General features: G+C 42.1%; 1 protein-coding gene across 1 annotated transcript; it reads left to right on the top strand.

The window, feature by feature from the left end:
• Positions 1-6765: 6765 nt before the first annotated feature.
• LOC100935579 (Ig heavy chain V region 914) lies at positions 6766-7679 on the top strand. The gene is made up of 2 exons (XM_023498512.2): positions 6766-6919; positions 7214-7679. Exons 1-2 carry the CDS (start codon positions 6850-6852, stop codon positions 7552-7554), a joined length of 411 nt encoding a protein of 136 aa, XP_023354280.2. The 5' UTR covers positions 6766-6849; the 3' UTR covers positions 7555-7679.
• Positions 7680-11182: the final 3503 nt, after the last annotated feature.

Here is an 11182-nt window from a genome sequence, read left to right as displayed (position 1 = left end):
TGAAATCCCACTTCTATCACTTGGCCATCACTTAAGTTCATTGTGCCTCAGTTTTCTCTATCTGTAAAATGAATGGAGTTGGACTAAATTATACCTACTGTCTCTTTTAGCTCTAAAAATAACAACAATAGCAAGTATTTATATAGCATTTTGAGGATTTCAAAGTATTTTGTGAATATTATCTCATTTGATTTTCACATCACCTTTTCTGGGGGAGATACATGCCATTTTATTTTCACTTTACAGATGAGAAAACTAAAGCAGACACAAGTTAAATGAGTCAACAAAACTAATAACTACCTAAGGAAGACATGAATACTTCTTCCTGCCTACTAGTTCAATATCCTATCTATTGTACCAGCTGGCTGCTCTAAATTTTGTAGCTTAATATTTTATGAACTATTTTACTTTATTGTGACTGCCCCAGTTGATAATGATCTCTCCTTCCTCTCCATATAAACATAGTGTAGACATTTATCTGGCCCATGGCTACCTAAGAATCCAGAATAGCTATTGGACCTGTGAGGATAACAGTCTATTCCTGGACCCCTGATGCTGCCCCTGAAGAACCAGTGCCCAAGAATCCAGTTTTCTTAGGGTTTTGGGGTGCAGAGAAAGAGAGATGACTAGATTGAGATAAAGCAAGGATAGCTAAGAATAGAAAGACCAGACCTCTCCTAATCTGTGTTGGGTCAGACTGTGTAACTATGGTGTTCCTCTCAAGAAGCTAATCTATGCTTCATGTGATGTAATATAGGTTCTAGGGGAGACAACAATCATTTTAAGGTCCTCTGACCTTAGGGAGCTTCTGTTCTAACAATCTGCCAGTGATTCTAAATCTTCTGGCTTTGGAATCTGTGATCTTGAGGCCCTCTTTTTCAGGAATGCTATTGTTTTGTCAATGATAATAAAAGTCTTCTGACCTAGAAATATAATATTTCTTCCCTTTAACTTTAGAGAAGATATATTAATGATTGTGAGACTCTAACCTTATGTTTGGGACAAAAAGACCTACTCAGTTTGACTACTCAGAGATCACTCATAGAAAGCAGAATTATTTATTAGAATCTCAAGAAGCGGACCCCATCCTAGTCTGTGAGCCAAATTCACAGCAGGAGAGAGCCACACCCTTGAAAATGTTCACAGCTTTTATACATTTCAGACAAAGAACCTCCAAAGTCCCATCCTCTATATGTTGTAATTGATCACATAAATCTTTATTCCCCTATTTGGTCAGTGGAATGCAGTAGACAAGGTGATATACATCCTCTGCCTGTAATCCCTTCTTTGGACAATGGAATGCAGTCTAGGCCTTATCTAAAATCATGTGACTGGGGCCTATAGGCCTGATCTACTTTAACTAACAGTCTCTGATCAAAACGTGCTTAATCTGTAAGTTCTTCACCTTTCCACACAATACCCCCTATTATTCATAAATATATATATTCATTGTGATCAAATTTGATTAACATCGCTACACATTGTTTGTTAATCTCCTCATCTGGATCATCCCCTGCTATCGCCTCCCATCCCTCTTTTTGTAAAATCATCATTTTAATGGCATCCTCTGTATGTAAAATTCTTGACAGAGATCTTTGAACTATTCTTGTTACCAATGTAATCATACAGGGTAAACATAGTGGCAACAGAATAATACCGATAGCAATGTCTGTACCATGAGAGCTGTTTCCACCAGCCACCATCAAACCAACACCACCAGCTATTTGCGAAGGGAGATTTCCAAACTTGTACAGGCACATGAACTATCCTGTGAATGCCCTTAATAATTTCTTCTATTACTTGTCCATTGTCATCAATTTGCATTAAAGTGGACAGATTTTGTTTCTCACAGACCCCTCCTTCCTCTGCTAACAGATAATCTAAAACTAATCTATGTTATAGAAGCACTTCTTTTGTCTGGGTGGCTTGATTGGCTAATAGATTAAAGGCTCAAGCAGTTTGGTTAGTTGTTACCTCTAAGACTGCTTGCAGTTGAATTAATCTGTTTAATATATATATATATATATATATATATATATATATATATATATATATATTGTTGTCCAATATCCCAAACCACCATCTTGGGCCCATGTCACCGGTCCATATTCCTTGATAATTTGTACTGGGGACCAGGCATCTCCCCATCCATTAGCATCACCAGTTTGAGGAGATTACAGGGTGTTTGACAAGTAGACTTCAACTAAATTCCTTCAAACATCCCTTATTACCCCCTAATGAATGCTGGTGGACACAATTAAGCACTAACCTATCATTACAAGTAATATTTGACTTGTTCCATCTGTTTCTATATTCACTACAATCTATGCTATCTACCCTCTCTGGATGATGAGTAAAAGTCCATTCACACTTACTTTCTCCCATCTATTGCCCTGCACCTGTTTGATTTAGGCAATGCCTCAATAAGGTCCCCCAGATCAATACCACTATCAAGATTTTACATGCATAGTTCATCATTTCCTTTTCAATGTTTGTCTCAGCTCATTCTCTGGATTCAGTTTGGAAATCCACACCCCTGGAGTGTCCACCAGTCCTTTAATTCTGGTATGTTCAGTCCACCCTTTTTCCTATATAGCACTGCTGTGTCTGATGTCAAGAGGATCTGGACGGTCCTTTCCAGGTCAGGGTCAGCTTATCCTCCTTCCACGGCCGAACCAGGACCCAGTCTCCAAGCTAGAACTTATGCACTGTGAATCCTAAGGGAAAAATCTGAGCAATAAGCCCTTTCAGTTATAAAGATTTCACATGTTGCAGTAAAGACATGACATATTTCCTCAAAAACAGATCCTTGGTCTCAAATATTGGATGCAAAGAAGAATTTTGAATCCCTTTTGGATAAGGGTGACCATACAATAATTCATAAAGTGATAATTCCACATCCTTTTGGGGTTTTGTTCTAATTCTTAATAGGGCAAAGGGAAGGCACTTGGTCCAGGGCAATTGTGTCTCTAATGCAAATTTAGTTAATTGCTGTTTAATTTCCTTATCCATCCTTTCCACTTTACCTGATGAAGGTGGATGCCATGGGGTGTGTTAGTCCCATAGTTCTAGAGCTTGGGCCACAGATAGGAGGATCTTAGCTGTGAAATGGGTGCTTTGGTCTGAATATATCTGCTTCACCAACCCATATCCTGGAATGATATGCCCAAAGAGTACTTTTACGACTGCTGAGGCAGTTGCCCGGGCAAGGGGAAAGGCCTCTGACCCATGAGGTCAGATGGCCCACTATGACCAACAGGTATTTGAGATGCCCCACTGATAGCAACTCGGTAAAGTCCATCTGAATGCTTTGGAAAAACCTGATACCAGGGGGCCTTCCTCCTTTTTGGACTTGTCATTGGGCCACTCTATTCAGTTTTTGACAAACAGGACACCCACTGGCCAGTTGCCTGTTATTGTATACAAGCCTGGTGCCACAAGCCCAGGCTAAGTTTGAATTTTATTGCTCTTTCCCTTCCTCTCTAAAGCAGACTGCTTTTTTTTTTTTTTTTCTGCCATTATTAAAATAGGCATTTTTTTTTTCCTTTTAGTAATAAAGGTTTCAATATTCAAACAAATTCCAAGATCTTTTACTCAGAGTAAACAAATCTAGCATGCAAAGGTGTGAGGCATAGAAAATCCTATCCAAAAATGACTATTCAGAGACCTCTCGAAGTAAAAAGCAGAAAAGTTGTTTTATTTAATAAATTCTCAGGAGAATGAGCAGTTCCACCGTGATGAGGGAAAGAGAGAGAGCTCACGGTAGAAGGGATAGATATACAGTTTTTTATAGGTTTTAGTTACAAAGGATTACATCATGAGTTAGAGAACATTAAGAGATAGGTGTCCCCCCTCCCCCCTTAATTGGATGTTATTCATGCCAAAAACAGCAGATTCCCTAGTTCTGGGAGGAACCATACATCAGGCAACTAATTGTCTAAACATTGATAACTTGAACAGTGATAAATGCCATCATTCTAGGTTAAATACATATATCTAAAATCCAAGTACATATTGGCTACTACTCAACATACTTATGCAGGTCACAGAGACCTAGAGAAACTAAAATATAGAAGAGGAATTTAAACATTCTTGGAAGTTCTTCACTTTATCTCTACTACACACAGCTGCTGGAAGTTCTTCACCTTATCTCTACTCTACACACACACAAAGGCAATAGCAAAATTATTACTCACAATTTCAGAATTATCTTAAAAATTTGCCTGGGTTTCAGTCAGATAAGGTTTTTATTGCCCTTTACTCTAACAGGCTCTGAAAACTCTTCAGCTCAGTTTTCCCTTACTTACAAATTAGTACATCAGGTTAAAAAGTTTAAAATCACAAGCAAATTTTATACTAAGTAACATTAAAATAACCAATTCCCAAATTTCTTAATCATTGTTTTTAAAACTTAACAGAGCTTTTAAATCAACAAAACAGACTAGGGGCTTTTCCCAGGACTCCTCGGGGAGAAGTTTGAACCTTGAACATTCTTTCCTCCCAGAATCCAAATGGAGCTTTTCTAAACTTCCAAGACCATTTAGTGCATTTCTCTGCCTTCACAGAGAATGCCTAGATATTCCATGATTTAAGACCAATACATTCTGAACTACTCTGAATGAATTCCAATTCCCAACAATTCAGCCTGATATTTTTCTAAACCTGCAACACAATGGCTGAATTCTTATCTCTTACAAGCTTGCTAACTTTTAAACACAGAACACAAAATGCAAAGCAAACACACACACACAGACAGACGAAGAGCTCTATTTTTCTTTTTTTTCTTTTTTCTTTTATTTAATAGCCTTTTATTTACAGGTTATATGTATGGGTAACTTTACAGCATTGACAATTGCCAAACCTCTTGTTCCAATTTTTCCCTTTCTTCCCCCTACCCCCTCCCCCAGATGGCAGGATGACCAGTAGATGTTAAATATATTAAAATATAAATTAGATACACAATAAGTATACATGACCAAACCGTTATTTTGCTGTACAAAAAGAATCGGACTCTGAAATATTGTATAATTAGCCTGTGAAGGAAATCCAAAATGCATGTGGGCATAAATATAGGGATTGGGAATTCAATGTAATGGTTTTTAGTCATCTCCCAGAGTTCTTTTGCTGGGCGTAGCTGGTTCAGTTCATTACTGCTCCATTGGAAATGATTTGGTTGATCTTATTGCTGAGGATGGCCAAGTCCATCAGAATTGGTCATCATATAGTATTGTTGTTGAAGTATATAGTGATCAAAGAGCTCTATTTTTCTTGAATTCCCTAGCTAACATCCTGATACAAACTCTTGGATTGCTTCTATACCACCCTGGACCCCATCTCCAGGTCTTTGGTGTAGATCCTCCTCCCTACTCCACTCAAGTCCCACTGCAACCACTTGAGACCCTTCTCAGGAAGTCCTTTCATTGGGGTCTAAAACAGTCCCAACACAAAAACAAATTTAGGAGGGCTAATCCCTTGGGGTCTCCCTGGACCCAGCCAATAGATCCCCAGACTTCTGATTGCTTACCTCGAGTTTACATGTGTAAATATCTTTCAGGCTTGTGGTGCCGGCCATCAGGACTCTATTTCCTTCAGTCTTTAATTCTGCTTTTTACTGAGTATCTCTGCCTTGGGTTGTTGTCTAAGAGGGGAGGGAGGCTGCACATCCAGAGCCAGAGACCATGGAGAAAACTGCTCCGTGGGTACCTGTCCTTGTCCAGGGTGCACAGCCATCTCCCCCAAAGACCCCATCCCAGAGAGCCCCCAACTGTTTGGGACAAAAAGACCTATCCAATTTGACTACTCAGAGATAACTCATAGAAAACAGAATTATTTATTAGAATCTCAAGAAGCAGACCCCATCCCGGTGTGAGCCAAATTCACAGCAAGAGAGAGCCACACCCTTGAAAATGTTCACAGCTTTTATACATTTCAGACAAAGAACCTCCAAAATCCCACCCTCTATATGTTGTGATTGGTCACATGAACCTTTTTGGTCAGTGGAATGCAGTAGACAAGGTGATATACAGCTTCTGCCCATAATCCCTTCTTTGGACAATGGAATGCAGTCCAGGCCATGACCGTGGCCTATAGATCTGATCTACTTTAACTAATATCTCTGATCAATATGTGCTTAATCTGTAAATTCTTCACTTTTCCACACACTTAGGATGCTATTGTTCTAACAATCTTGTCTGTCAATGTTTCTAAAGTTTTCTGGACTTAGTTAGGAGAGTTCTAGATCTGCTGGTCAATGAAAACCAAATTCCAGAGACCACTCCTCACTCAGTTCTACGTCTGGGTCATAAAATTAGCATATCAATAATATGAACTGGATAAATTTGTCTTCTTGCTCCAGGTTCCTTGCTGAATCTTCTGGACTTTTGCTGTTTCAATTGGGGTTACAATTACAATAAATTTTGCCCTTTGACTTGGATATGGGTTCAAGCCTTCAAATTCTTTTGAGATACCTCCTGACACCAGTCTCTGATCCCAACCTCTTGGGGGCCCTTCCCAACCTCAGCACAAGCACTCCCATACATCAGGATTCTTGTTGCAGATCCTGTAACAAAACCAAAGGTAATTTTTTGAACACCAGTAGGGCTAGAAGTGAGCCCTGCAGGCAGAGTTATTCTGGGTTAACTCCCTTCTCTTGCCCGAGTTTACATCTGTTTGCTTCATGCTCCACCCCCTCCTAGGCCAGGGTGGGGGATGGGCAGACCACACTGCTTTCAGCTGCCTATTTAAAAACACTTCCCTCTGGGCAGAACTCCTTTCTACACAGATGTTATCAGCTCTGGACCACAGTTGCAAACCCCATCCTTTGTAGAGAATCCTGCCAGACTCAGCAGCATGTCTGCCAGCACCTTTCCCACTCTTGCCAGGATCTACCTTCTGGGTGTGCTCCTCTCCATTCTCCCAGGTATCTGTCCTGTTCTCACTGCTTCTCTCTTCTTCCTCACCCTCTCTATAGGGCTGCGGCTCTAGTTAGCTTCTAGATACCTCTATCCCTATCTCCTCCCAGTCCTCTCTTCTCTGGTGTTAAGAGCTATGAAGTTTAGCTGCTTCTTCTTCTAGTTGCTTGGCTTCTCCCAGGTAGCCTGGGTTAGAACTAGAATTTCTAATTTGCATCCAGCTCTCTCAATCGAGCTCCCTAAACTCCCCTTCCCATGGAGGCTTTGTGTAGGGCTTACTGTCCTTGATATGTCCTCTGCAGGTTCCCAAGCCCAGGTGCGGCTAGTGGAGACAGGAGGACAAATCACACATGAAGGCCAGTCTGTGACCCTGACCTGCCAGGCCTCTGGCTTTAACTTCAAGGATTATGCCATGTCCTGGCACTGGAGCTCAACTGGGAGTGCCAAGGAGCTGGTGGCCAGCATCAGCAAGGATACTGGCAGTTACATAGAGTACCGCTCCAGGATTAAAGGCAGGGCTTCCATCAAGAGGGACAATGTGGCCAAAACTGTCTCTCTGACCTTGAACCGGCTTCAAAAGGAGGACTCAGGCACATACTACTGTGCCAGACTCACTCTGCTAGAGCCCAGGCAGAGACCTTAACACAAACCTGGGATTAGAGCCCTAGATGCTGCTGCTGTGCTATGTGGTACTCCATGAGTATGTTCATGGGGAAAGGGAGAAATAAGTTCTCCATGTGTGTATTTGTGAGGATTCAGAGAAGGGAAGAGAAAGGCTCTCTCTCTCTCTCTCTGTCTCTCTGTCTCTCTCTGTTTCTCTCTCTGTCTCTTTCTCTGTCTCTGTCTCTGTCTCTGTCTCTGTCTCTGTGTCGCTTTCTCTCTCTCTCTCTGTCTCTCTCTGTCTCTGTCTCTCTTTCCGTGCATATGTTGAGGTGTAGATTGAATGTTGAGGTCTAGATTTGGGATACCTAAATGAAATTAGGGTTTAGTTAAGGTCTAGTGGCAGGTTTGGGGTATAGGAAACAGAGTTTCCCTGCAACCCCCTTGGATTCGGCGCAAGGATATGGCGGTATATGAGGTCTAATAGCTGTGCGAAATTCCCAATAAAAGCATTTATTGGCCCAGAGAGCTAGATTGATAAAAGAAGTTTATTACTGAGTTTAGAAGTAGGAGATAGGTAAAGGTAGAGATAAGGAGTGCACTGGACAGAGGGTCCAGTGGACAGAGGGTCCTCACATGGCTGCCATGTTTGGAATCTCTGCAAAGAGGGGTTCCCAGTGTGGCCCTTTTAAGTCAGAGACTTAGCTCGAGGAGCTTTTGGGTGTAGCCCCAAAGTTGGCTCAGATCCGGGTGGGGCTGGGACAGGTCCAGATCTTCTATTGGAATTCAAAGGGACCAGGATTTGTGAGTCAAAGGGTAATTTACATTAACTGGGAGTGGGGTGGGGGGTGGGAATCAAAGATTGGAATCTTTCCCGCATCACATATGTGCATGTATATAGGGAAAGGAAGAAATAGATTTAGAGTCAGGGCTTGTCCCCCAGTTTTCACTGTTCCTCTATATCTTTATGACTTCAGGCACTGCTTCAATCTCAGTTGATGGCCTCCTCCACCCTTCCTCATGGTACCAGTGTGGTCACACCCCCTCTTAGGGCCATACAAACCCTCCTTGGGCTGATTCCGAGAAAACAGCCAGTGACAAGGAGCAGATAGAAGTCAGGCTTTAAATCCTGTGAGAGCACATCCTTGGTACCATGCACCTCAACTATGGGGCCAAGCAGGAGGAGCAAGTCCTTCTATTTTGGGGAACCTCTCAGCCTGGAAAGACTCTGAGCTCTGAGAAGCTCAAAGAAACTCAGAAAGAATTGTTTGATTCCTGCCCTCAAGAAACCTTTCCCACACTATTACCTTGTGAGTTAGGAGGTACAAATAGAAAATATTTGTTCATTTTGCTGATGAGAAAATTTGATTCACACAAGGGAAGAGACCTGCCTGGAGTTACCAAACTTAAGCAGTGGAGACTCAAGTTTGCTCCTGAATCTCCTGCCTGTAGGCCTTAGGCTCCTTTCACTATACCTTGGGTCCCTTAGACCAACTCCAGACAGTTTTTTTTTTTTTTCATTTGCTGTCATGTAAGATCTCAGGAATTTTCCTTTTTTGAGTTTTTTTCAACCTATGATTTGGATTTGGGAAAGGGAAAGACTCTAAAAGTCCTGCCTTCTTTCTATTTGTATTATAATGTTGTTGCCATCAAATCCTTTTGGGGCTTTCTGCTCCAGAACTTGGACAGCTCTGCAATTCAGCATGCTGTATAAGGTGCAGATGAAAGGGAATACACATATCTCTGAGGAGAGATGCCCATGGACACTGGACCCCTTTAGATGTATCTTTCCAGGAGACCTAGGTTCCATGAGGCTATTCTATCCATCACCTATCTTTTTGCTAAGGACTGTCACATTCTGCATGTGCCACATAATTAGAGCCAACCACTAAATATCATCAATGAAAATTGCTCCTCTACTCCCAGTCTTCCTGTTAGCTTCAGGAAACAGTGGTGTGGAAGACAGGTTGGTGCCTTCCTCAGAGTTATTGGTAGCAGCCACATAAGGTGAAGTTCTTCACCTTATCTCTACTACACACACACACACACACACACACACACACACACACATTTGCAACTGTTATTAAGGAAATACATCAAAGACAAGGACAGGGAGACAGTGGTCTTGCATGAGATTTCCGTTGCCATTCTTATGCCAAGGAAGGTTTTGACAGAAAAGGAGACAAGGTACTTTTTAGGTGTGTAAAAAAGGGTTTAGGATTGCAGGGTTATTTTAAGTACTCAAACCCAATTTTCCTGGAAGGATTGGGGCTATGGTCTATAATCCAGGTTTTATCATTTCCTAGTTCTTTTTAGGGGAATTCAAATCAATGAATCAACATCATCCTCCGAATAATTTAGAGGTGGCAATACCATAATTTTCATTGATTCAGCTTGAGACCAGATAACTCTAACAAGACTAGAAAAGATGCAGGGACCTATGTTGAGGGCGAGGAGAAGGAGAAACAGTAGTACCACAAGAGATGAGATCAAAATGGTTAGCCATGTGGAGGAATTAAAAAGGGACTGGTACCAGATCATCCCCTGACCCTGCTCCATTGACGTGGATTCAAGATTCTTACAGACAAAAGCCAGGCTCTCCCTGATAATCCCAGAGTTGTTAGCATAAAAGTAACAGGCCTCTTCCCAGGGCAGAATAGATGCTTTAAGGAACAATAAATAGGTCCAGGTCTTAGAGAATTTTACTTGCCTCTCAAGCTCAAGGAAATTATAATTGCCTCCGTCAAGATCCACCAGTGCACTTAACTCACAAGAACTCATTTCACTGTGGATGAGGGCCATAATGCCAATGGCAGCAGAGTCCAGCAGGTCCAACCCCACCAAAATGGGGATGAGAGCTGGGACAGCATCCTTCTTGAGCCAATGAGTCAGTGGCCCTTTATGGGAGAAGAACTTCCACCCTTCTTTTCCAGGGAGTAAGAAAGACAGAGACTAGAATGCATAAAGGGTCTTGGTGTAACAGAAAGGCCTGAGCCAACACACATTTAGTGAGACCATTGAGACAGACTAACCAAGCTCCCAACCAAGAGGCAAAGAAGCACAGAGACCCAGATGAAGGGGTAGCCATAGTCTTCACAGAGTTGCAGACTGAGACATAGGGAGAGGAACCAGGTAAAGAGGATGACACCAGGCAATTATCAGAACCTTGGATGTTTCCAAGGTCAAGCTGAGCTGATCCCAGAAACAAGAGTCAGGAATCAAAGAGCTGGGGACCTCTTCAGGCAGGGCTATTCCTAAATAATAGGGGGGCTTAGTGTCCATGCAAAGCCAACATTGAGGCTCAAAATCTGGCCTGGAGGTAGTTATGGCACAGTGAACACCTGAGAGCAAGTTAAGGGCAGGTGTGAAATGAAGGGAAAGAATGTGGTGAAGATTTGAGGATCCTGGACAAATGAGTGGGAACAGGGACTGAGAGAGGCTGGAAAAGGGCAGGGAGTACTAGTAAATCCATCTCCCACTTCTCCCCTGGCTGCTGTCTCTTCAATCTAATCCCTAGATGAGTTGTCTGGTGAAAGTGTTTTGCCTACTCTTTCAAGTGCTTTTGGGATGAGGATCCTCTCATCTGGGAAAAGCCACCAACTTTCTTGGTCCCTTATCCCCACCTTTGTTTTGGCTAAAGAATCGTCAGAAGGGGAGCAGACAGAGCTACA

This window comes from Sarcophilus harrisii, chromosome 1 (genome assembly GCF_902635505.1).
Source record: "Sarcophilus harrisii chromosome 1, mSarHar1.11, whole genome shotgun sequence".
Taxonomy (NCBI): domain Eukaryota; kingdom Metazoa; phylum Chordata; class Mammalia; order Dasyuromorphia; family Dasyuridae; genus Sarcophilus; species Sarcophilus harrisii.
Note: the sequence above shows the minus strand (reverse complement) of the source record. Positions and strands in the feature narration are given on the sequence as shown.

Bases quoted from the DNA above. Each gene is read 5' to 3' on its own strand.
- LOC100935579 (XM_023498512.2), top strand. From the start codon at position 6,850: ATGTCTGCCAGCACCTTTCCCACTCTTGCCAGGATCTACCTTCTGGGT. The intron at 6,920-7,213 runs GTATCTGTCCTG...TGTCCTCTGCAG, and splicing joins GCTCCTCTCCATTCTCCCAG to GTTCCCAAGCCCAGGTGCGG.